The 25,192-nt window shown below is 42.6% G+C and overlaps 1 protein-coding gene across 14 annotated transcripts in view; it reads left to right on the top strand.

The window, feature by feature from the left end:
* Positions 1–25,192, top strand: part of cacna1g (calcium channel, voltage-dependent, T type, alpha 1G subunit) — a 234,357-nt gene that overhangs the window by 159,279 nt on the left and 49,886 nt on the right. For 9 of the 14 annotated variants that reach the window (XM_085170412.1, XM_085170420.1, XM_085170419.1 and 6 more), the window contains 7 exons: positions 4,406–4,474; positions 7,281–7,465; positions 21,219–21,345; positions 22,056–22,181; positions 22,317–22,406; positions 22,885–23,077; positions 24,755–24,805. In XM_085170412.1, the coding sequence (XP_085026538.1) occupies positions 4,406–4,474; positions 7,281–7,465; positions 21,219–21,345; positions 22,056–22,181; positions 22,317–22,406; positions 22,885–23,077; positions 24,755–24,805 (841 nt within the window). Of the gene's footprint in view, positions 1–4,405; positions 4,475–7,280; positions 7,466–21,218; positions 21,346–22,055; positions 22,182–22,316; positions 22,407–22,884; positions 23,099–24,754; positions 24,806–25,192 lie in introns of all 14 variants that reach the window. The other 5 variants (XM_085170416.1, XM_085170415.1, XM_085170424.1 and 2 more) reach the window with 2 other exon arrangements.

Genomic DNA, 25,192 nt, shown 5'->3' with positions numbered 1-25,192 from the left:
ACCACCTTGCTGGAAAAACTCAGAGAATGCGCCAGCTTCAGTGCATAAGGAGGGAAACACATCATCATGTAACAATTTCAAATATCCAGTGGCCTTGAGGTTTCCACTGATGAAGAATGGACCCACTATCGTTGTACCCCATATACCACACCAAACCATCACTTTTGTTGTTCCAATAGTCTTGGAGGGATCCATCCAATGTGGGTTAGTGTCAGACCAATAGCGGTGGTTTTGTTTGTTAACTTCACCATTCACATAAAAGTTTGCCTCATCACTGAACAAAATCTTCTGCGTGAACTGAGGGTCCTGTTCCAATTTTTGTTTTGCCCATTCTGCAAATTCTGTGCGCCGATCTGGGTCATCCTCGTTGAGATGCTGCAGTAGCTGGAGTTTGTAAGGGTGCCATTTGTGAGTAGCTAATATCCACCGAAGGGATGTTCGACTAATGCCACTCTCCAGTGACATGCGGCAAGTGCTACGCTGTGGGCTCTTGCTGAATAAAGCTGGGACAGCCACTGATGTTTCTTCATTAGTGACAGTTATCTTGCGTCCACATTTTGGCAAATCCAACACTGAACCAGTTTCACGAGCAAGCAGTTTGCTAACTGTAGCATGGGAGATGGGTGGTCTCGTAGGGTGTCTTGCATTGAAATCTGCTGCAATGACCCGGTTACTGCGTTCACCAGATATCAACACAATTTCGATCCACTCCTCACGTGTTAACCTCTTCGACATGTCAATGGCTGTGAACAAAGAGAAACTTGTAAATAACTCATGAAAGAATAGTATCATGAAAGTTGTATCCAAGATGGCCGACTTCTAAATGGCCACCATGGTCACAACCCATCTTGAGGAGTTTGTCCCCTCACATATACTAATGTGCCACAAACAGGACTTTAATATCACCAACCATTCCCATTTTATTACGTTGTATCCATATAAATGGTCCACCCTGTATATTTAGCTGTCTCTTCATCAGACCGAAGAAGGCCCTTGAATGAACAACAAAATGTTTTCTCCCACTGAAAATGCTAAATGCTAATGAACAGAATCAACTTTCTGGGATTTCCTTTCTCAGTGATTGAGAGCATGCATCAGGGCAATTAACTCTCTGCAACACTTAAAAGGTAGCCCAATATTAACTCAGTCAAAGTATCTAACAAAAACAAGCTTTATTAGCTAATTTAATTCACCTCTGGCAGTCACCAAATTTATTACCATTGTATTTCTGGCATCTACAGTGGGCAGGAACCTGCAATTTTTACTAAAAGTTACAAAATGTTGGCTCTTTCTTCTTCTACGGGGTTCTTAAAAATGTGTGTTTAGGGCATTAAACACCTATAGTTCACATACTGTGGTCCAGAATAGTGGACGACTTTATGTTTTATGTCTTTAACTTTTCTGTGGTTTGGTTTCTTTCCATTCAGTCCGCTTATTGGCTAGAAACATCTGGCCAATCTGGCCAGACACATCTGATGTATTCATTGGTGTGTAAATGTGTGTGAATGTTATGGCGTTTTCACACCTGTAGCTCGTTTACTTTGGCCCAAATCAGTTGATGAGTTTGTAAACTTTTTTACAAACTCATCAAAAAACCAAATCACTTTTTCCAGTGATTTGGTTTGTTTTCACACAGAGGAAATTTATTCTAACTTGCTGCATCCCAGAACACACAGTATCCGTGGCTATGGGACATTTTTTTTAGCTCAAACTAGTAAACTGAACCTGGTAGTTGGTTCGGATCGGGGTCTGGTCACCTGTTTACACCATGAATGAGCTGCTATGAAGTTAATTTGAAAACGTGTTGTGACCACCTCCTCCAGTTTTTTTTTTTTGGTCCGCACCCGAGCGTGATTACTGTGTTCACATCTGCACAAACGAACCACAACAAAAGGAAAAAACGAACCAGAGTTTGATTTAAACAAACTAAACACAGCAACTGTGAAAACCCTCTTAGACAAAAGCACTTAGACATTAAAAAAGGTGCTTGGCTAAGTGAGATATATTATGTAATGTTTCTTCCTGTTAAAAGGAAGTTTTTCCTTCCCACTGTTGCCAAGTGCATGCTCATAAGGTTTGTGTGATTGTGGGGATTTTCTCTGTATTATTGTTGGGTCTTTACCTTTCAATACAAGGAGCCTTTAGGCGACTGTAGCTCTGATTTGATGTTATATAAATAAAAGTGAACTGAACATTAGACCGAGAACAAACTGCACTTTTTGCAGCGTTAGTCTTAGTTAGTGACGCACACTTTAAATTTTAACATCAAAATTTCTGTTGCTTTGTAATGAATGGAGGTATGAACACTTGTTTACAGAGAACAGGAATGGCTAATGTCAAGACTGGAATTTATAAACCCTCGCTACGACAGCATTCCCAGTGATGTCATGCCTGACGTTCCCAGAGACTTCAGAAAAATCGCCACAGGACTGCCATCTCTGTTTATACGTGTGTGCATAACTTTGCGTTCCACTGAGTATGTGTGATGGTGGTTGGAGGCCGTGGGAAAGAGAGCCACCTAAACCCACACACACGCTCACACGCACACATGTACATTCAGCGGCAGGACAGGGTCGTGTCTCCTCAGACAGAGGGGATGCAGGGTAAACAAGCACTCAGTGAAAGGATCTTATTCGTGCTTGTTTTCTCTCCTCAGTCCTTGTTTAGCTCAGTAAATAGGCTCCCATCCTCTCCTGCATGCGCACACACTAAACTACTGAGAGATACTGCTTCAGGCAACAGGGGAGCATGGGAGCGCAATGATATGACTGTGTATAGATGGAGATATGGTGTTGTATTGTGTGCATACACACAACTAATTAATGGTGCTTGTTTTTGAAAATGACTCTCTCTCTCATGAAAAATAAAGCATCTGATGCAACATGCTTGTTTAATTGGTGAAGTGCCAATTTCAGCCTGCAATTGTTGTTTCTCAACACAAGCAGTGTGTGTTTCACTGTGAGAAATTTCACAGTTAACTTACAGTGAAGTGCTGACAGTGTGATTTGTCAGCAGTTAAACGCTCAGTGTGCAGTATAATGTATAATGTATATTATACTGAAAATATGCTTTGCAGTATAATACTGTTCCCAGTGAAATCGCTAGAAACAGCTTATATATACAATGTAATATATGACTGTGTTTTTAGAACCAATAATTAGTTTTTTCAACATGATAGTAGTTTATTCTCAAAATTCCACCTTTCATTGTATCGTGACAGTAAAAAGAATCATCCTTCTAATAAACACCAATGACTACAGGAGTCTAGATCACAGTGGAGCCACACTGCTTGATATGGCTGATAGCTCTTTGGGAATCACAGTGATGGTGCAGATGTACTATTTGATGTTTGTCACATTGTGTTGTCTCTGCAATTTTTCATAGATTCAATAAAAGAAATTGGAATAAATGATGTGTTTTTGCGACCGGCTCTTAGGTACAAAGTGGTTAGAGTGTTTTGCTAAGTTGACACAACGTTGGTTCGTCCCTTGAGTTAGGCGTCGTTTTTGTGATTGAATGATTCATAGGTCAGTTTAAGTGGCTTCACAAACAAACACAATAAAACAAAACATTATTGAAAATGAGGTAAAAGGACCCGATTAAAACTGGGTGAAAAAGCAGCCAATGTCCAAAGAAAACTGTGAAAGACCTTCAGAAAGCCTGGAGAACTACTATTCAAGACTCTTTAAAAAAAGAAATGAAGAAAGTCAGGTTCCTTGGAAACAGAATAATAAAGAAATGAATGATGACTCAAAACTTTTGCACAGTAATGTACACCAACACAAACGAACTGAAATAACCATTCCTGTGTTATTTACCTTTCCATACATATTAGAGACTCCTCAAAGGCACCAGTGCTTTCAGCATTCAACTGTATTTAAAAGAACAATTTTTTAAAGTGTGCTGTTGTTATTATTCCACTTGTTCCCAGTGTAGTGCTGTTTATTCAGGGAGTTTAAGAGTTTTTCTATCATTGCATTGTTTTAAAAAACAAAAATTCCTTTTTTTCCTTTTATTTGATCTCATTTATTGTTTTGAATTTTACCCCTCGGGGATTTATGCGATATTTGAGTACATTTTTTTTATATAAGGTTGCGAGCGTAAATACCAAATCAGATCCCTTGTTTCAATATTTCATGTTGTTTTAATACAAAGTAAACTTTATAATTGCCTGCCAGCTATCATTAGAGCGCACAATAGGGGTGTTTGTACAAACATGTTTTCAGATAGTGTATGTGGAAAGCAGCTCTCTCATGCATTATTCAGCTGTACACTAGTCAGCTTAGAAGCAAACAACAAACTGAGTAAAAAAAAAAAAGGTGCTCAGAACATTTCATGAGAACTACCTCCGCTCAACGAAGCCTCTCTCTCACTCTCTTCTTTCCTTTTCCCCTTTGTTTGGCAGGAGCGGGTTTTCCTGACAGTGTCCAACTACATCTTCACAGCAATCTTTGTGACTGAGATGACTGTAAAGGTGAGTCACGCTGAATTGCCAACAATACCTTTTAAACCCCAGTGCAAAGTTTGTGAAAGGCTTTGCTCATTTTAGCCACTGTGTGAGAGGATGTTGCATACTCCATACTTACTTTTACCCTTTTAAAGACTCAAATATCTGCTGTTCATTCTCCCATGAAGTTATCCCTGACTCCTGTTTTTATTCACTTTGTTGATTTCAGCTCTCGTGCCTCAAAATATTTGGTAGGTCAGGTTATTTTGGTGCCGTGAAAACACTGGTTGCCTCGCATCGAGAGCTCGACTTTGCTCAACTTTGCTCTGAAGTTTAAACGAAAATGATATGACACCCTGGTGTTTGCAAACAAAACAAAGAGTTTTGCATGAGAGGAAGAAACCCAAAGCGCACTCCCAAAACCACCAAGACACAAAGCTGTAGCGATAACAGAGTCTGCATGATACCTGCATGTAGTGTAACGATTCCATAATAGAAAAGAAAACAGAGTGGGCATATGGAGGGGGAGGGAGGGGAGGGGGAGAACGAGAGAGGTGAACAGACAGTGAATGCACACCTTCTGAGGGCAGTTTCATAATGCTAAGAGGAGGATTGTCTCGCCAGTATTCAAATGGCCCAGCTTTGAATGGAGGTCCTTGGCGGCGTGGGCAGGAGCTCGCGGAGGCAGAGGGGAGGAAAGTTCATCGGTGTCACTCATTCAAAGCCTCTTTCTCTATTTTCGGTCCCAGCGACTCACAAACGTTGGGGTTGCACACAAATACGCACACACAGAGCACTGGTTCTATCATCTAATGCTCAGGGAATCTGTGTGTGATGCAAAAATGTAACAGTGGCGAATGGTTAGCATGAAAGATGTTAGCATTTTTAAACGTTGAGCAGTTTGAAAAGGAAATTAAAATGAAATCTAATCAAACATTCTGGCTTAAAAAACAAAACAACTATGCGTCTACTCTTTTATCTCGTGTTTCAATTACAATACTATAATGAGTCTATTGCCCCATTTTGGAGGGAGTTTTTATTTTATTTTATTTTTTAAAAACAGCTGAACACGGAGTGGAAGCCTTTCATATTAAAAATAGATCGCATTGTTAAATATTACACATTGTATTTTTACCCATGTTGCCTTCAGGTGACTGAGCTGTTAGCAGTGACTGTATTTAAATATTATATATTATATATTCATATACTGTACTGTCACGGGTTGCCGGAGCAAGCCGTGTGAATTTAACAAAGGACCCAAGAGACAGATATGCAGTGAAGTGAGAGGGCTTTATTGACACAGAACCCGAGTGATAACAAACAAAAGGAGAGTGTGGCGAAAAACCGAGCTTAGACATAAACTACACTGGAAAACTAAAACCTAAACAACAAACCTGAGCACGAAAGAAAGCAACTTGCAGGGAGAATTCACAGACGAGAAAACACCAAATAAGCTGCTAATCTTCCTGGGGTAGATGTCCCAGTACATTCATATCAAGGTCCGGTTGTGCAATGCTCAGAGAAACTGAAAAAACACTAAAAACTAAAAAGTTACTACATGCTTCAGACTGAAAAATTATGGCTTGTTTAGAAGGGTTATTAGATGAAAGCCTTTTCACTCTAAAAAGACTATGGCAGCACAGCTGAGAAAAACTGCAGCTGAACAACCCAAAAGATTTCTAGAACAATGTGTTTTGAACAGATAAGTCCAAAGTGGAAATGTTTGGCCATAATATTTAGCAAAAACCAAATATTGGCACAAATGCTTCAGCTCTGAAGCACGGAGGTGGAGGGTGATGATTTGGGCTTGATTCGCAGCAACAGGACATCAACACCTTGCAGCCAAGTATTCTTGGGTCAATGTGTTTGAGAACGAAAGCTTATAATCATAACAATAATAATAATAATGGATTGCATTTATATAGCGCTTTTCGAGACCCTCAAAGCGCTTTACAATTCCACTATTCATTCACTCTCACATTCACACACTGGTGGAGGCAGCTACAGTTGTAGCCACAGCTGCCCTGGGGCAGACTGACAGAAGCAAGGCTGCCATATCGCGCCATCGGCCCCTCTGGCCAGCACCAGTAGGCAGTAGGTGAAGTGTCTTGCCCAAGGACACAACAACCAAGACAGACAGACCTGGGGATCGAACTGGCAACCTTCCGGTTACAAGATGAGCTTCCCAAACTTTATCATATAACAGCTGAAAATGTACAAGAGAACAGCTGAAAAAGAAGAGAGTCAAGTGTCGCAATGGCCTTGTCAAGTCCAAATCAAAATAAACGGCCTCTGTAGCAGCCTTTTTAAATTAATTGTCCGCTATATTGATTAGTATCAACTTGTACAAACGATCTTATCGCCTCTCATCTTTTCAGTTGGAGTATTGTGAAACTGCATGATGCAAAAACTGTTGTCTTGGCCTAATTTAATAAGGTTGATCTCAGGGAATAATGTTCTGGAATGCATATCGCTTCATCGGCAGAATACGTGATGAGTGAAACCTATGGAAATAGACGTGAAGTTTGGAGCGCTTGCAGCTTTTATGATCATCACTGCCATACAAACAGTCACTTCACTAAGTCAATAAGCTGGGCGTATGGGACATTAAGCACCGACTCCTAATAAATAGAACACTGGCTTGATAAACAAATTGCAGCCACAGTGACAAAAATAGATATTAAATTACTGATTCGTGTATCATTTGTCAGCCACTTATATTCATGGTGAATAATTCATTTGAACTAATATCCAAACCAAACTGGCACTCGGCAGTCTAAACTCAGTGCTTTCTGCTTTATAGTAACATACTGTGGTCTTCTTTGCTGTCCAGATCGTGTCTATGGGCTTTTTTTTCGGGGACAAGGCGTACCTGAGGAGCAGCTGGAACATTCTGGACGGGATGCTCGTCATGATTTCTGTTATTGACATCCTGGTGTCTCTCATTTCCCAATCCGAAACCAAGATCCTGGGCATGCTCAGAGTGCTGAGGCTGCTGAGAACTCTGAGACCACTACGGTAAGTGACTGAACGTCATAGATAACTTCCCTTGGGAATGGTTGTTGTTAGCATTTTATTGATAACAGCATTGACACCAATACTTCTTATCAATATACGTATTTGCTGATATTCCTGGCCTGCTGTAAAATGGTTATGGGTGCTTTTGATGCATTAGCACATTTTTTTCATCTGAGCTTCACAGCAAGCTGGTATGCAGTACTGTACTTCTGGAGCAAGCAGTTGTGGTAAATGCCTTATAGTTGAGAACGTGAACAACCACAGACAATATGCAGTTGTTTATCTGTGGTTGTCAGGACTGTTGACACCAACTTTGTGTTATTTTGACTAACAACAACTCAGACTTACTTTAATGGAGATAATGAGTTTCTGTGTGGTCATGGTACTCTTGAGAGGTTGAGAAAAAGAAGGAAACTGAACTTTAGGTTTGATGTTTCATCCAAGAAACTTGTCTGTGAAGGTTTTTAGTCATCCAGCTCATCGTAGTCTAAAGAGCTTGGAAAGAAAAGCATCGCAAGTTTCACCGCTCACCTGAGAAGCTTCTTCAGTTCTAAGAGCAACCGGTGGAGATTCCCAGATTTAAAGCCCTATGGGAGTGTCCCCAAGAGGGTCATGGACCCCTATTGATCCTCAACCTAATCACACAAGCCAAGCTGTGTAGGTCACAATCAGCCAAGGTTTTGGGTGAGCTCATTGTGAAACCTAGCCCCACCCTATCATGTGATTTACTGAGGTCAGATGGTCCAGGATGTGGGCGTTAAGGCGTCTGGGAAGGGATCTCAAAACTGGATTACAGATGGCAGACAGTTGGTGTCATAAGCCACCACCTCTGTTCAAAGATGATTGTTCACAGTGGACATAAATGGCTTTTCCACTCCTCTTTCAAACCATCTGTCTTCTCTGTCCAAAATGTGAACGTTGGCATCTTTGAAAGAGTGACCTTTGTCCTTTAGATGCAGATGGACAGCTGAGTCTTGTCCCGTCGAGATGGCTCTTCTACGCTGTGCCATGCGTTTAAGAAGTGGCTGTTTGAGAAGCTTTGATAACCAGTTGCTCTTAGAACTGAAGAAGCTTCTCGGATGAGAGGTAAAACGTCTTCAAGAAAATGAAAGAAGTCCAGACGCTTTTCTTTCCAAGCTCCTTAGATCCTAGAACCTTCTTCACTTATACAAGCAAAAGGTGGAGAGTCCAATATATTAAACTCCAAGTGTTTTTCTCTATTTAGAGGTCCTGTTGATCATGTGAGTGGAAAGTGTGGAAAAGGAGTAAGGGGATGCAAGTGTGTCAGTGTGTGTGTGTCTATGTGTGTATGCATTTATTTTAGCATGCATTCATGTTAATGTCAGCATGCACACAATTTCACAGTTGTGTTTAATTGAGCGGAAATAAATCAGAAATCACAGATTTGAACATAGTTTTGTATTTTCCAAATATTTGCACTGCTTTGAGTTTTATCTATTCTTTGTGTGTGTGTGTGTGTGTGTGTGTGTGTGTGTGTGTGTGTGTGTGTGTGTGTGTGTGTGTGTGCTTGTACACATGCAGCCTCTTGGATGTCTCATCTCGTGAAGGGGAGCTCTCCAGGCTTTGCCCTCTTTTGAATATTTATCACCATTCTCGGGAAGAGCACAAAAATCAAATATTCATTTTCATCCTGCCAAATTTACCCGCTGAACAGCACTGATCTCTTTCCCCCATCCTTTTGCTTTTTTAACTTTCACCTTTGACACGAAAGTGAAATCTTTTGAAGAGACTGCTTTTGCTCTCCTGCGTTCAAAGCGCTACTTTCGTCTTTGACTTCGTTCTGTAATGTTTGGGTTTAATTAAACCGGGTGAATTTCCAGTTAGTTGGCCAAGTTATGTTTTTTTCATCACTTTTCTGTCACATTGCAGCCTTCAGAAGTTACTTGGTTTGGGGTTTGTTTGTAGTGTTTTCTTCATGTTCCTACATGTAGGCGTCAGTAGTTTAGTAGCTACAATGCTGTTCTTTTTAAAAGAAACTATGCTCAAAACTGGATTAACCTAATGTCCACATCGTATCTGTGTCAGCAGCGTGTACTAGTATATAACAACAGTTAAGTGTCTGTTATCAGTCACTGTAAAGCCTTCTACAACAGCAAAGACTGTTTTAATGCAAACTGAGGATTGTGTGGGTTGAATGAGAAATATAGTCCCTTTTAAACTATTGTAACAAGTAATTAACTTCTAATCTTTACCGGTTTGTGCTGTTTAACGGTTACGGATGCTGCAAAAAAAAGTCTTAAATAGAAATCTCATTAACCCTCGGAGGTCTAAATTATTGGCGATGACGCCAATCCTAGCCAGAATTTGAAACTTTTGTTTTTATTAAATTGTTCTCTCAAGTCTACTCGATCAGGGACAAAGGACATAACCATTCTTACTGACATGCACTAAAAAGTGTTCCATTTATATTTGTGTTGGGTTTTTTCTGTTTGTATGAGTTAGAGTTATCACCAATGACAGCTTAGACAGGGGGTGGGGGAACTCCAGGCCTCAAGGGCCGGTGTCCTGCAGGTTTTAGATGTGTCCTTCATCCAAATGGCCAAAAATTACTGCCCAACATGTCATGAAGTTGCCTGGAGTTCCCCACCCCTGCCTTAGACCTTAGAGGATTCATAAGCAACTTCTTGCAAAGTGCAATCTTGTCAGCAAAACTACTGAGCTGAATTTCACTGATCTTGTTGGTGAAGTGAAGCATGGGCAGATGAAGGACCGAGTGGAATTTGGTGTGGATCCATAATTATTCTCTGCAAAAAAAAGGAAAAAGAAGAATCTAAACAGGGAATTGGCTTTTGCATTGACATTGCCATTGGCACTGACACTGGCATTTGCATTGGCACTGGCTTTGGCAGGGGAATCACTGTGAGTGCCCTTTTAGAAAGCCCGTGATCTTCCTGTGGATAATTCATTATGGATATATGTTTGGGCTTGCAGTCACACTGTGGGATGAAGTTGTAACTAATGAAATCCCTCAATGCAAAAAATTCAGTCTTTCTTCAGCCCTGGTGCTGTCTTACTGAAATGGTAATGTGACATTAAAAGTATAAGCTTGCTGTCAAATGAGTGGCTTCCTAATTAAATTTGGTGCAACTGTGACAAACTGAATGCTTGAAGAGAGTCACCTGTTTCTAAATGCCGCTGAATCCTCTTGAAGTCTTCCTGTTATGCGCCCTGCCTTATTTAATCCTCAGATGACAGCTGAGTTTGTATTAACAGGGCTAGCAACGGTTTTAAAGTCAGATTAGAAAAAAATATGAAACAATTACAGGAGGAAATTGGACCCATTTTGAGTCTGGGGGAAATATTTTTAGGAGCAAAGGGCAACAATTTCCTTCGGGCATGATGTCACCAGTTTGACGGAGATGCAGAATGGCAGGGAACGATGGGCAGATCTAGACTCGATACAAAGAGAGGCAGAAAGCAAAGGAAAGAGAAAAGACAGGAAAAGAAGAAGAGAAGAAGAAAGAGCTGAGCTGTGGAGCTTGGTTCTCTTCTCTGCTGAGGCTGCAGATGAATTAAAGGAAAGAAATACCAAAAATCATTTTTAAGTTAATAACTTTTAATCCATAAGAAGGAGCGCATCTTTAAAGGCTATATTAAGCTATAAGTTTGCTGCTCTGGTTTATATGGTATAGTCAGATTATAGTGTACTCTGTACTTAAAACTGTTGCTTGGAAGATGACAACACTGACTTCAGAAGCGAAACAGTTATTAGCAAAAAATTGTGCTTCTTGAAGCTAGCTACTACTAAAACTAATACTGAAGTGCTAAAAGCTTAATCCAGCCTCGTTGGGAAGATGCAGACGCAGCTGAGCAGTGATGCCTGTAGCTGTGTTGGCACAGATCATTTCAACCTTTAACAGGACGTTGTATGAACATCAACATTAGCTGTCAAATCATACTCCCTCACGTGCTTACTAAACAAGCTAACTAGCTAACTTATCCTCTCCATTTAAACAAAAAAAACCAAAATGCATAAGATGCAGGACCAATGATAGCTGCTACATAGTGCAGAAGCTGGATTATTTAGGTTGGGCAGGACCCAGGTGCAGGCATTGGAGACAGAGATAATTAACTAAAAAGCAGCTTTATTGCCAAATCTAGAGGCTCAAAGGACAAAATTCTAGCAAGGAAGAAGTTAGGTACTAGGAACCGGAAACTAGAAAACATGTAAACTACTAAAAGAAAAAAAGGAACTCGCAGAAAAATAAAAAAAACACACAGTATGAGCTGACGACGCAGCCACGAGCAGAGGGAGACTGAGGACATAATTACAGAAAAACTGAAAAACAAATCTACAGAGAAACAGATACGGGGACAGCAACAATAGAGACAAGAGATAAACAAACATGAAGACAAGGCTGACTAAACACAGGGGAAGACGAGACACTGAAAACTCTAAGATGACTAAGAACTGAAGGCTAACTGAAGCATACTTTATACACAACGTAAATATAACCATGAATCTATGAATCACACAGAATATTCCAACAAACAAGTCCGGAAACACAGAAAGACCCAGTATCAGGACAATTTAGTGTTATTTGACTGAGAATGGAATAGAATACAATAGGTACTTTATTGTCATTTACAACACAGAGCAGTTAGTCTAGTTAGTTTAAGAACAGAGTTTCAGTGCATTGACTTGCCATCAGATTAATGTGAGATTTCAAGGTGACTTCTTGAAATTACATATTTGGAGAACAGAATAAGCACAAGAAATGTATGAATGGCTGGTAAGATTCTTAATATCACATTTTAACTTTCAGCCACAGTAACTGCTGAGTCCTTACTTAGGCTGTAGTGACACTAGAGAAAACAGTGGTTGGGTACCATAGTGCAACAAAAAACTATTACCACTTATGATCTTGCATAGCGTTGCCTTTAAAATGGGTTGCTTCATAGATGGTCATCAGGACTGTGCCCACGTGCTGTCAGCTGCTATGTTCAAAGTGACTTTGATGTGTCAAAACCACAATAAAACAGCAATTAAGCTGAGTCAATTTGCTATCAGTAAGCAATAGAACGGTTGGGCAGTGGCGTCAATTTGAGCCTCACAGATTTGAAACTGAAATTCAGAAAGTCCTCTAGAAGTACTGAGGTAGTTAAAGGAGCTTGCAAAGAAAAGCGTCTGGACTTCTTTAAGTTACTTGAAGACGTTTCACCTCTCATCCGAGAGGCTTCTTCAGTTCTAAGGTCAAATGGTGGAGAGTCCCAGATATAAACCTGGTGGGAGTGTCCCCCCACAGAGGGACAAAAGGACCCCCTGATGATCCTCTAATCACCTGAGCCAAGGTGTGGAACTGGGTGTGGGTCCCAATCAGCCAGAGTTTCGGGTGAGTTCATTGTGAAACCTGGCCCCACCTTATCATGCGAATTCTTGAGGTCAGATGGCCCAGGATGTGAGTGGGCGTTAAGGCGTCTGGGAAGTGATCTCAAAACTGGATTATAGATGGCAGAGAGTTGGTGTCGTAAACCACCGCCTCTGTTCAAAGATGGTCGCTCACAGTGGACATAGATGGCTTCTTTCACTCCTCTTTCAAACCATCTGTCCTCTCTGTCCAAAATGTGAACATTGGCATCCTCGAAAGAGTGTCCTTTATCCTTAAGATGCAGATGGACAGCTGAATCTTGTCCTGTGGAGGTCGCTCTTCTGTGTTGTGCCATGCGCTTGTGAAGTGGCTGTTTGGTCTCTCCAATGTAGAGGTCTGGGCATTCCTCGCTGCACTGTACGGCATACACCACATTGTTAAGTCTGTGTTTTGGTGTTTTGTCTTTCGGGTGAACCAGTTTTTGTCTGAGTGTGTTGCTACACCGGGATGTCATGCTTGGAGAAAACCCTCCTGAGTTTCTCTGATACACCGGCTACATAGGGGATAACAATGTTGTTGCGTCTGTCCTTCTTATCCTCCCTCGCTGGTGTCTGATCTTCTTTTCTGTGCCTCTTTGCTGACTTTAAGAATGCCCATTTAGGATAGCCGCACGTTTTGAGTGCTTCCTTTACATGTGTGTGTTCCTTCTTTTTCCCTTCAGGCTTAGAGGGAACATGTTCTGCCCGGTGGTGTAGGGTCCTAATTACTCCAAGTTTGTGTTCCAGAGGGTGATGGGAGTCAAACAGGAGGTACTGGTCCGTGTGTGTGGGCTTCCGGTAAACTTCGATGTTGAGGTTGCCATTCTCTTCAATGTGCACAGCGCAGTCCAGGAAAGGCAAACAGTCGTCCTTTGTGTCTTCCCTGGTGAACTTGATGTTTTTATCCACAGCATTGATGTGCGCAGTGAAGGATTCCACTTCTTGTGTCTTGATTTTGACCCAGGTGTCGTCTACATATCTGTACCAGTGGCTGGGTACTCTTCCTTTGAAAGAGCCAAGAGCCTTCCTTTCCACTTCCTCCATGTAAAGGTTGGCTACAATAGGTGACACGGGGGAGCCCATGGCACAGCCATGTTTTTGTCTGTAATAGCCTTTGTTGTATTTGAAATATGTAGTGGTGAGGCAGAGGTCTAACAGTGTGCAAATCTGATCGGGTGTGAAGTTGGTCCTGTCCTCCAAGGAGCTGTCTTCTTGTAGTCGTTTTCTGACAGTCTCCACTGCCTCCGTGGTGGGTATGCACGTGAAGAGAGAGACTACATCAAAGGACACCATGGTTTCATCTGGATCCAGGGTAAGTTTCTGGACCTTGTCAGTGAAGTCGGTGGAGTTCTTGATGTGGTGTGGGGTGTTCCCCACGAGAGGAGCAAGGATGGTAGCAAGGTGTTTTGCAATGTTATAAGTGGCTGAGTTTATGCTACTGACTATGGGTCTGAGTGGGACAGCTTCCTTGTGGATTTTTGGAAGTCCGTAAATGCAGGGTATGGCATCCCCTGGGTAAAGGCGGTGATAAGTAAGGCGGTCAATGATTTTGTCCTTTTCAAAGTCTTGAAGGCAAGCTATAACTTTCTTTTTGTAGCTGCTTGTGGGGTCTCGCTTTAAGGCTTCGTAGGTATTGTTGTCACTGAGGAGAGTAGTGATCTTTGTATGGTAATCTGTAGTGTTTAGGACCACGGTGCATCTTCCCTTATCCGCTGGTAAAACAGTGATGTTGTGGTCTTTGCTCAGGGAAGCGACGGCCTTCTTTTCCTGTATTGTGAGGTTGGACGGAGGGACTTTGGCACTGGAGAGGGTGGCTGAGACTTTCATCCTGATTTGCTCTGCTTCTGTCTGTGATAATTTATTAATCCGAATGGCAGATTCTGTGGCTGTGATGAGGTCCACTATGGGCAACTGTTGTGGAGAAATGGCAAAATTGAGACCTTTGGCTAATACTCTCTTTTCAGGTTCAGTGAGATTCCTGTCTGAAAAGTTCTTAACCCATTTCTCCTGACTGTCTTCAGGTGTGTTTTCTTCTATGGGTTGTGTAGGTTCAGATTCAGAATAAGGAGTGTGTGTTTTTAGAAAACAAGGTGTGAAATTTCCTGCGTTGTCTTTCTTTTCCTTTCGAGTGTTGGGCCCGCTGAGCCTTGTCCACAAACTTGTAAACCTCTTCTAAGATTGGAGAGGGTAGAAGGGTTTCCAGTTCCTGCAGAGTCTGGCTGATCTTGATCTGGAGGGCATCTATAGTGAAATGGACCTGTCTTATCCTTTCACTTAAAAGGTGATTTTGCGCTCTCTGTAGAATCAAGTCTGCTCTGTAACCCCTGACAGTGGATCCAAGGCGCAGGCTCTTAGGAACAACTCTGGTTTGTCTGCATCTTAGGTTGAAACGGAGATGGTTCCTATAATCCGCTAGTTTCCTTGATTCCCTTTCATACTCCCGCACCAGTTGAAGGGTGTTCCTCCCAAAATGTACGGCAATATGTCTGTGAAGGTTCTCAGTCATCCAGGTCATTGTAGTCAAAGGAGCTTGCAAAGAAAAGCGTCTGGACTTCTTTAAGTTGCTTGAAGACGTTTCACCTCTCATCCGAGAGGCTTCTTCAGTTCTAAGGTCAAATGGTGGAGAGTCCCAGATATAAACCTGGTGGGAGTGTCCCCCCACAGAGGGACAAAAGGACCCCCAAGGTGTGACCCGCCTGAGCCACACCTTGGCTCAGGCGATTAGAGGATCATCAGGGGGTCCTTTTGTCCCTCTGTGGGGGGACACTCCCACCAGGTTTATATCTGGGACTCTCCACCATTTGACCTTAGAACTGAAGAAGCCTCTCGGATGAGAGGTGAAACGTCTTCAAGTAACTTAAAGAAGTCCAGACGCTTTTCTTTGCAAGCTCCTTTGACTACAATGACCTGGATGACTGAGAACCTTCACAGACATACTGAGGTAGTTGTTGAAGGTCAGCGGTTTAACTGCAGAATGGTTTGGCATGCTTGCTGCTTCAACATGTCTCTGAATACAACAAGAATACAAAGAGTCAGTAACCAGATAAGTTGTGTCCCCTAGTTCAGCTCATAGGGGCAGAATGATTCAGACTGAATCAATCGAGATGACAGTGATGTGTCAGTTGGATCCTAAATATTTGGAAACGGGTTGCCTCCAACGCGAGAAACAAGAACAATCACCTTGCGATTGAAAGTTGTTGCCACCTGTAGGTGTTGCATCCTCAAGCTCAAGGTCACCACTTAGGTCTGGTAGCCACAACTACTTGCATTTGGTCACCGACAACAATATGAATAAATAAATGAAAATAATCAATCTCACGGGCAACCATCAATTTCTTCTTAGTCACACGGAGGTTGCTGCTCAGTTCCAGAGTTTTTTTCCTTATTTGTTCCTGTATTAAGACTGTATTAAGTGCAGAAGCCCAACCCACCAGCTGTTCAAACCTTCTGTTTACAAGGGGCAGCCAATCAGAAGAAAACTGGCTTAAAGGGAAGGGGAAAGGAGCTAAATTGACTTGGTTCCAACAGAAAATCAACTGAATAGCTGCGCCAAGCCCCGGTATGAGACAAATGATTGTTTTCCAATCATGACTCAATGCAAAGCTACTTTAGTCGAGTCCAAGAATAAAAATATGAAGCAGGAAATGAGCACAACAGGGCCCTTTTAAAAATATTTACCAGAACATGTCATTACCATTTTGCCAGTTTGTTAAATAACAAATTACAGCAACCGCTCAACCAGAATAATGTATGTGTAAAACTTCCAAACTGTAACATTAAATCAGTTAGTCCCCCAAATTCCCCAAACACACCAGAAAACAGGCACGGCTTCATAAAGCTACAGAATTTCCTTCAATATCAGCTTGTTATCACCCCAATTCAACTGTGGCAAACTCACACTCACTGGGTATTTTAATTAAATATGAACTCGTCTGTGTTTTCCCCTCCGGCACCGCGGCGGCACATGGGGGTTCACGCAGGCAGCATCAGAGCTGCCGACGCCGATATGAGAAGAAAACTCAATCAACAATCATTCATGTCCTCAGGGCCTAAAAAGCTGTGGCAACTTAGACGACCAAGTTTTAAGGCTACAATACTTAGTTACAAGTGCGATAAGGTTAAGCGGTTGCTCTAATCTAGCCGTGTACGTTGGATGAGTTTAAATGCAACAGGCGTTACGCAGGAGTCTGTTGCTGTTTCCTCCTCATTAGAGATATTAATGATAGCATTCATTGCACGCGTCTGTGTGGTGTGTGCGTCTGTGCATGTGACAGAATGATGCATCGGCTTTGTTTAACAGGGAGCACACACACACCTCTGCAGTCATTCATCAAGCCCACTACCTGAGCTGAGGGCAGTCCTCGGGGAGGTCCCGCGAGTTAACACCCCCATGTCATCGAGTAGCACTTTTATGTCACCCCACAGCACCTACAGCTCAATGACAATTAAGGTGCAACCTAGAAACCCCTACCCCAAAACCCTCTCCACGTTCACCATTAGTTATAGCTGCCACCGAGCTCCATCGCAGGCAGACGGGAGTGTCGAGGTCAGAGAGAGCCAGCAGGTTGCTTTTATCGATGAATCCCCTGCTGCAGTTGACTTCTATCGGATCAGCCTTTTGAGCACATCTGTCAGTTGATGATGATGTAATTACCTCAATGCTGGTGGCCTAATTGACTTATAACATATAATTACAAGTGCCTAACCCTGCGATGTGACATGTCACTGTCTTTCTTTTGCATTTCCGTAAGCACAATGAGAGATTGGGCTGAAGCGATGACGAGGAACGCCAGCTGGGGGCTGAAAAGGAGAAGAAAATTCACAGAGCTAGGTGGAGTGACAGGCAAAGTTCTGACCAAAAAAAAAAAGTGAGAAAAAGCAAGAAAAGAAGAGCTGCCTCATTTTTTATTCCCTCTGTATTCCTGCAACTCATCAGCCCTCCTCTCCTCCCTCTGTTCCCTATTTCTATCTCTCGGCGTCGCTTAATTACACCCAGTGTTTGCACTGTGGGAGTACGGCTGCCACTTATTGCCCTACTTGTTGTTCCCTTTACTCCACGTGAGGAATAAGCTGGTGGTGGAAGGAGAGGAAGTGGGAGAGAGAGAGACGGGTGGTGCATGTGTGCAGGTGGTGAGGATCGTGGCACGCTCCTCGTTGCTCCTTTGTGCGGTGCAAAACAAGGACACCGCCGTGAAATTATGCAGAAGGTAGATCAGACAAAGCAAACTTCTTTCTCTCCTTCTGCTCTCTCCATTCAGCTTCCCCTCATCCTCCTTTTTGTGCCATATGCAAATAGACATAATGGAGAGAAGCCCACTGCAGCGTGTCCTTCATGTACCGCATCATCAGAGTGTATTGACTTAGAGCGAGAGCCTCATCTCTCCATAGTTCCTCTCCTTAATAAGCCTTTTCACTTCAGCGTACTTGTTAGAGTTTGGCTTGAAAGGACGTGAAAAGGTACAGAGGCTCGTCTGAGGTGTTCATATGCGACTCAGCAGTGTGCGGGAACTAGAGCAAACTGGTCAAAAATCTTGTTCAATTATTCAGGCTACTCAACACACAACCACTTGAATAGGTCGGTTGTGTGTATTTCAAAATAGACGTGTCTTTTCAGAGATCTGAACGTTATGAGTTGTCTGTCCTTCCATGGTAAATTGACTTTTCTTCTACTTGAAGGATGCACCCTACTCTCTGCCCATGACAGGTGGGATAGGTTCCAGCCCTGCCTCGTGACCCTGAATTAGATTATTGGAAGAAACTGGTTGGATGGAGCTTGGAAGTGTTATTTACACTTAGTTAAGTTTTAAAAAGTTGAAAAGAACTAAGCTAATATTATACAAGTAACTTAACATCTTTTCTTCAGCTGAACGTCTAATATTTACTAAATACTGAGGGCTAAACCGTTTCCCCACAGTCCATCTCTCTCCTGGCACCAGCAGCAGCAGTGTGTCTAAAGCACTGCGCAGTTAGAGCTGAAGCTACATGACACACAGCTGCCACACAGCATGCAGTATTGTTGGTCTGTTAACTCCTGAAAAGCAATGACTCTTAACAACTTTCCTGGTGGAAACCAGGCATGGCTCTGTGTCCTATTCAGTTTAGTAAAACTGTAGTAAAAAGTTAATAAAGTCACTTGGTAAATTTAAGTAGGTAAATGGAATAATTTTAATCAAATGCTTTAAAATCCACCATGAAAACAAATATGAATAAAACCTGGACGTCATTTGGTCTTTTTTTTTTTTTTTTTTACCAGAAATGGATACAGACAGAAACTGGACTTTGATCACTGTCATTGCCAAGGGACTGAATGCAAACATGCTGTCAAAGAACAGGAGAATGAATCCCTGGAGACATTCACAGTTGCAGTCCTTGAGTACTAGTGCCCTCTATAGGCCAGATGTGGAGCCTCAGCCTATTATGGCAGTGAGTCAAACACATTTGAGCCACTTTGGTCCAGAGCACATTACAGTATTTTGGACTCTCACAGAGACTGAACCACTAAATATTAAGACCAAATGTGAACAGGACCTGGGGTGTTCTTTTGAAGATGGTGAGTGGAAACCACAATGTGAGATAAGATAAGATTTGTTTTGTTACAGCAAAAGTGCAAAGTTATGTAGCAGAAATTAGAAAACACTGGAATGCAATAAAATAAAATACTATATATAATAGAATAAAATAGAAATACAAATGCTATATACAACTGAGTAAGAAAATACAAAAGTACAACTTCGTCAGAAGAAGAATTGTACAAGAATTGCACATATAGCAGTCTTATTGCACGTGTGAGGGTTTGATCAGCTGCAAAAGTCTTTGTTGTGGAGTCTGACAGCAGTGGGGAGGAAAGAGGGAGGGAGGAGGGAGCACTACCAGCCACCACAAGGTTTTTCACTTTTAACAACAGTGTCTATTTACACCAGAAAGACACCAAAGACGAATAAATCAATTTCAAATTTTTGCCCTAGATGCAAAATTATAGCCAACAACATGTAAAAATTCAAACACTGCGAAGAGATTCTGAAAGAGATTCTCAGATTTGAGATCCCTCGCTCTGCTAGATTAACCTTTTTAAGACAACACGTCCCATTTCCTGTTTGCCTGAAGAAAGAATCTGCAATGAATACTGGCAATAAATATGTCTACGCCGATTAAAGCAATCTCCTCTGACATGTTTTGAGGCTGTGACATCAGTTGGTTTCTGTACTCACACGTTGAAGCTTCAACATTTGGTTGTTGCCATGTTTGTTTATTTGCATCTAGACGCAGCCATGTTTAGACTACAGTGTGGAGCACAAAGGTGCTAATGCAAACTAGTTTCTTTAGCATGCTATAGCCATAATCTTTATAGTTGTAACTCACAGATATACTGTTTAACTCGGTGAAAATGAAGCCTGCTGGGTAGTCTTTAATACAAAGCGTGCCTTCTTATTTTGTCAGATTAGAAATATACTCCAAGAGGCGCTGACAATAGAAAACGAATGGAGAAGTTCAGTTTAGTGAATTAGCTGAGGTTAAGCCTTATACCACATCTAATAGCTACACCTGTCTTCCCTAACTTTAGACCAAATGGCACATACACACACAAATGGTTGAAACATTCAATAAACAAATAGTTAAAATAGCAAAAAGCAGTGAAGTGCAAGCAGGAAAAAAAAGGGCAGCCACTGACTTGTAATTCTCTGATCAGAGCTATTGATCACTGCGACCTTGGTCAGTCTTGGCTCCATATTATCTCATGTCTTCTCTTGATGTGCTATCGACTGTTCTATCACTCAATTGTCAGCCTGGAGAAAAACATACAGTGTAGACAAAGACAAATAGACAGTGGCAGAGAAGATTATCGCCTCAGCGGCTTTTGCTGCTGAGAAACTGTGTGGCAGTTTGATTTTTAATCACCTGATCACCTCATATGTTCAGTGCTTGCTTGAAGAGAAAGCCCGTGCAGGCGAGCGCGTTAGGTCCCGTGTAGTATCTGTGTATTGAGTTTCTCCCTGTCAGAGAAGCACAGCTGCTGTGCAGTGCAGTGCCAGGTGCCCTGCTGGTGCTAATGAACCATCCTCATCAGTCCAGTGGCTTAATTAGAAGACTCTGTTTCTTTGACTGCAATAAGCAAAGAGATGTGTTTTTAAAGAAAAGAAAAGAGGGAGCAAATGAGAGACGCGGCAAATAAACAAACTGCAATGGAGGGAGGGGCTGCGTGCGTGTCTAAAAGTGCCTGAAGTGAAGGCCTGGGGGGTAGGGGGCGTGATGAGGTTGCGGGTTGGATCGCTGCAGGCATCCATTCTCCATCTGGTGTGAGCTGCACAGTAACTGACCTAAGAGTGTCCTGCACAAACCCCCACACACACATAGTGCACTAATACCTCATTGTGTGCCATGTTCCAGCGTGATCAGCAGAGCCCCGGGCCTGAAGCTGGTGGTAGAGACCCTGATGTCGTCCCTGAAGCCCATCGGCAACATCGTGGTCATCTGCTGTGCCTTCTTCATTATCTTTGGCATCCTGGGAGTACAGGTGAGAGGGGAGGGGGAAATGTATACGCACAGACCTAATGAGAAGACTCTGTAAGCCTGCTTGAGGAATTTGACATGTGATTGAATGCTCGCGCAGGTCCCCACCCTCTCCCGAACCACCTTGGGTGTATGTACATCTGGAAGGGCTATCAGAAAAACAGCTATTTTTTTTATGCACTCTCCGACTTATAACTCATAGGCCTGGACGCTTATGTATGCTTATGTGGCCGCAATGAGTTTTCATGGCTAACAGCCCAAGGACCAATCCATACCAACAAGCTCTGTGGCCTTGGTGTAGTTCCAACTCCTGTTTGTCTGCCGTCAGGACATTAATGTCCTTTAACCATCTGTCCAAGTAAAGTAAGGTCATAAAGGGTTAATGGCTGTTATGACACCATGAGGCAGCAGTTGGAATATTCACTCATGAAGTGCAGAATTCAACCTCCAGTGTTCCCAACGCTACCGATCCATATGTTGTCGCTCAGTGTCGATGTGCTTTTGAAGCTTTTTATAGCTTCAGTAAAGCGCATACACACTTTGGCAAAGTACCATATCACGCTAAATCGTGTAATATGAAATACATAAATGTGCTCTCAGGGATGAACTAAAGCTTTCAAAACCTGGAGTCCAATCACAGCAGAGTCACCTACAAACTTAACAGTGTTTTTGTGGTGGTTCAAATGTATGCGTGTCTGTGTGTTTTCTCCTCAGCTTTTCAAGGGAAAATTCTTCATTTGTCACGGAGAGGATGTAAGGAACATCACCAATAAGTCAGACTGCGTGCAAGCCAGCTATAAGTGGGTCAGACACAAGTACAACTTTGACAACCTAGGACAAGTAAGACATTCGAAATGTCAAGATTCCTGATGGACAGACGCATGAATAAAAAAAAACTGATGATGCTGATCACGTTTTTCAACTGTTTTTAACTTTAGTCTGTGTTTACGTTTCAACCCTCTCGTCCTTGCTCAGGCCTTGATGTCTCTCTTTGTGCTGGCGTCAAAAGATGGATGGGTCGACATTATGTACGATGGGCTTGATGCTGTGGGAGTTGACCAACAGGTAAATGTTAAATTGCGCACACAAAATGTTGGCAAGTCCCTTGGCTGTTCAATATAATTTCTGTGTTACGTCTAATACAGCCGTACCTGGCAGGCAGTCATTACTTAGAATGAGTGATGAAGACTTCTTAATGTAAAAAAATCTTCCACATAGAGCTAAAAGAAGATGTTTCTGTCTGCAGCAAGAGCCCTGCACAGAACAGACAATAGAATAAGACACTGAAGATGTCAGATACAGTATTAAAGGAGGAGGTTGCAAAGCAGGTTGCAGCTACAAAGCACTTGTGAGTAAGGTAAAGCAGCTTTGTCAGTCCTTCCACACATCTGTGTCCTTCCACAGATGTGTGGAAGGACATTACCTGGGCCATCAGCTGACGTTGGCGGGCATCAACATCAGCTGATCTAACCTGATTGTGTCTGACCTGTGTTTGCAGCCAGCCTGAATTAACCTCCTTCCTGATTTTTCTGTTGTTTTTCAGCCCGTAATGAACTACAACCCATGGATGTTGCTCTACTTCATCTCCTTCCTCCTGATCGTCGCCTTCTTCGTGCTCAACATGTTTGTAGGCGTGGTGGTGGAGAACTTCCATAAATGCCGGCGCCACCAGGAGGCCGAGGAGGCCAAACGCAGGGAGGAGAAGAGACTGAAACGCATGGAGAAAAAGAGACGGAGTAAGGAGAAGGAGCTGGCTGGTCGGTAGTCTTTCCACATCTTTCTGAGTCCTGCTTGATTCGAGCTTGAGCCTTTTTTTTTTCCTTTTTGCTTTTTAATTTGATTTGGCCGAATACGGAAAAACGCAATTAGTGAGCTAGTATCAAATATAGTTGCTACTCTGTGGTAGAACTCCCTTTCCTTCGACCATCCTCTTTCCCTTTTACCGTGAGTAAAATGGAAAGAATTCTTAATCCAGTCTGGTGGTCACTTGCTCTGGCTCTGTGGAGTCTGCTGCAGGCTGTGGAGGCTTTTCTTCGACCCCAGCAATAATTGATCAAGCTGGATGTTAAGAAAAGCTCCCGCAATCGGCAGGCTCGCAGAATTAGGACTGATGACCGCTGGAGTTAGCCGCCACCCTTTCCCTCCTCCCTTAACTTGCCTGGTCTACCGTAGACACCGTGCTTGGGATGGCCCCTTGGAGCATGCCCAGTGAGTGCTGACAGATGGGGCTTGCATGGTGGGTATACAGAGCTAGAGGGAGGGGGAGTCAATGATTTCATCACCGTGGGCCGAAAAGGAGATGACCCCCCCTCCCTTCCTCTCTTCTGCATGCGGTTTAGTACAGCCGGAGGAGCAGGGATAGACCAAAATCTGGAAGAAAAGGAGGAAGAGTTTCACCTGTAGCTTGTGAGATTTGCGAAGGAGTTAGAGCTAATTTCACACCTGTCCCACCCTCACCTCCGGCTGTATAGGAGTTGATGACAAACTGCTTTTTTTTTTTTCTTTTTACCTATTTTACTTTCCACTGCCTCCTACACCCCACAAAACAGTGCTAGCTTCTGCTAGCATTACCCTTCTTGGGAATTTGAGGCCTATACTCATGCCTGTACAGTATTTTGCCGAACCTATTCCAAAGGCACTTTTTTATATGTCTATATTTTGTACAAGGAGCAGTGGACACTTTTTTTTTAAAGCCAAAAGGCAAAAAACCCAAACCTTTTAATTTCTTTTATATATATATAATTTTATTTGATAACCGGAATGTTTCCGTCGAGCTCTTGAGAAATACAGATGGAAATTGATCTTGCTTTTACAGGAGGTGTCCGCCAAGGCTATCTCATCCAATCAAGAAACTCACCTCGACCCTGTCACACACAGTCTACGTGTACACACAGTATATGTTAAGAGGCCCTTTAACTCGTCTTCTTCCACATCTCTGAGTTTCTTTCCCTGCTTTTTTTTCTCCTTCTCTGATTTTTTCTCATTGAAACGGTTCTCTTCTTAATTTCTGGCTCAGTATTTTTTGCCAGGATGCTTTTTTTGTTTTGGTCTTTAGGGTGCCTAAAGGGCAAGATGTTGATTCCTTAGTAAAACGGCAATACGAAAATGAAAAGTTGCTCATAACAGTTGCAGTTGTAACTCGACAATTTGTAAAGCGGGTGTTTTTGACACCTTTGGTTTGTGACATGTGAACGTTTTTCATCCAAAGAACTGGACTCAGAATCTCTGGAAAGACGAAAATAACCATAGGCACACAAACCAGCTTAACCTTTCATCGCTACCTTCTAAGCCTTACTCCATCCCTCTTTCCCTCTTTCTATCTCTTTGACTCTCTTCTGTCTCTAACTTTCAGCCATCTTTCCTTTCTCGCTTTCTTCGGCCTCTGCCTGACTAACACGCTCTCATTCCTCTAGATTTATTGGTTCCGGGGGTGAGTTGGGCCCTCTCTGACGGCACACTGAAAGGTACAGAGTTTCCAGCATGTTCTGTGTGTCCCTTTTTAAAACCCCACACCGCCACCGACCACGACCACCCATTAACGGTGGCTAGGGTTAATAAGTTCAATGATCACGGGAGGTAGGGCCCCATCTTGCGTCCCCGCCCCCCTGCCTCTCTCCCATCAGCTCTCAGTCCGCTGGACATGCTGTTACCTGTTTTCTCTGTCGTGCCTTTGTCTTTCACAGCTCTTCCACACCGCTCGTGATCCATCCACTGTTCACAGCACCGCACCGCTGCTGCTGCACCACCAACACCACAAGAAAGGAAGACTTTGGTGTAAAATTAAATTAGCAGGGAAACTCAGGTGGCGAGAGGGAGAGAAGGGAAAAAGATGTTTCCACATAAGAATTCCA

The sequence above is a fragment of the Neolamprologus multifasciatus genome, chromosome 8 (genome assembly GCF_963576455.1).
Source record: "Neolamprologus multifasciatus chromosome 8, fNeoMul1.2, whole genome shotgun sequence".
Lineage (NCBI taxonomy): Eukaryota > Metazoa > Chordata > Actinopteri > Cichliformes > Cichlidae > Neolamprologus > Neolamprologus multifasciatus.
Note: the sequence above shows the minus strand (reverse complement) of the source record. Positions and strands in the feature narration are given on the sequence as shown.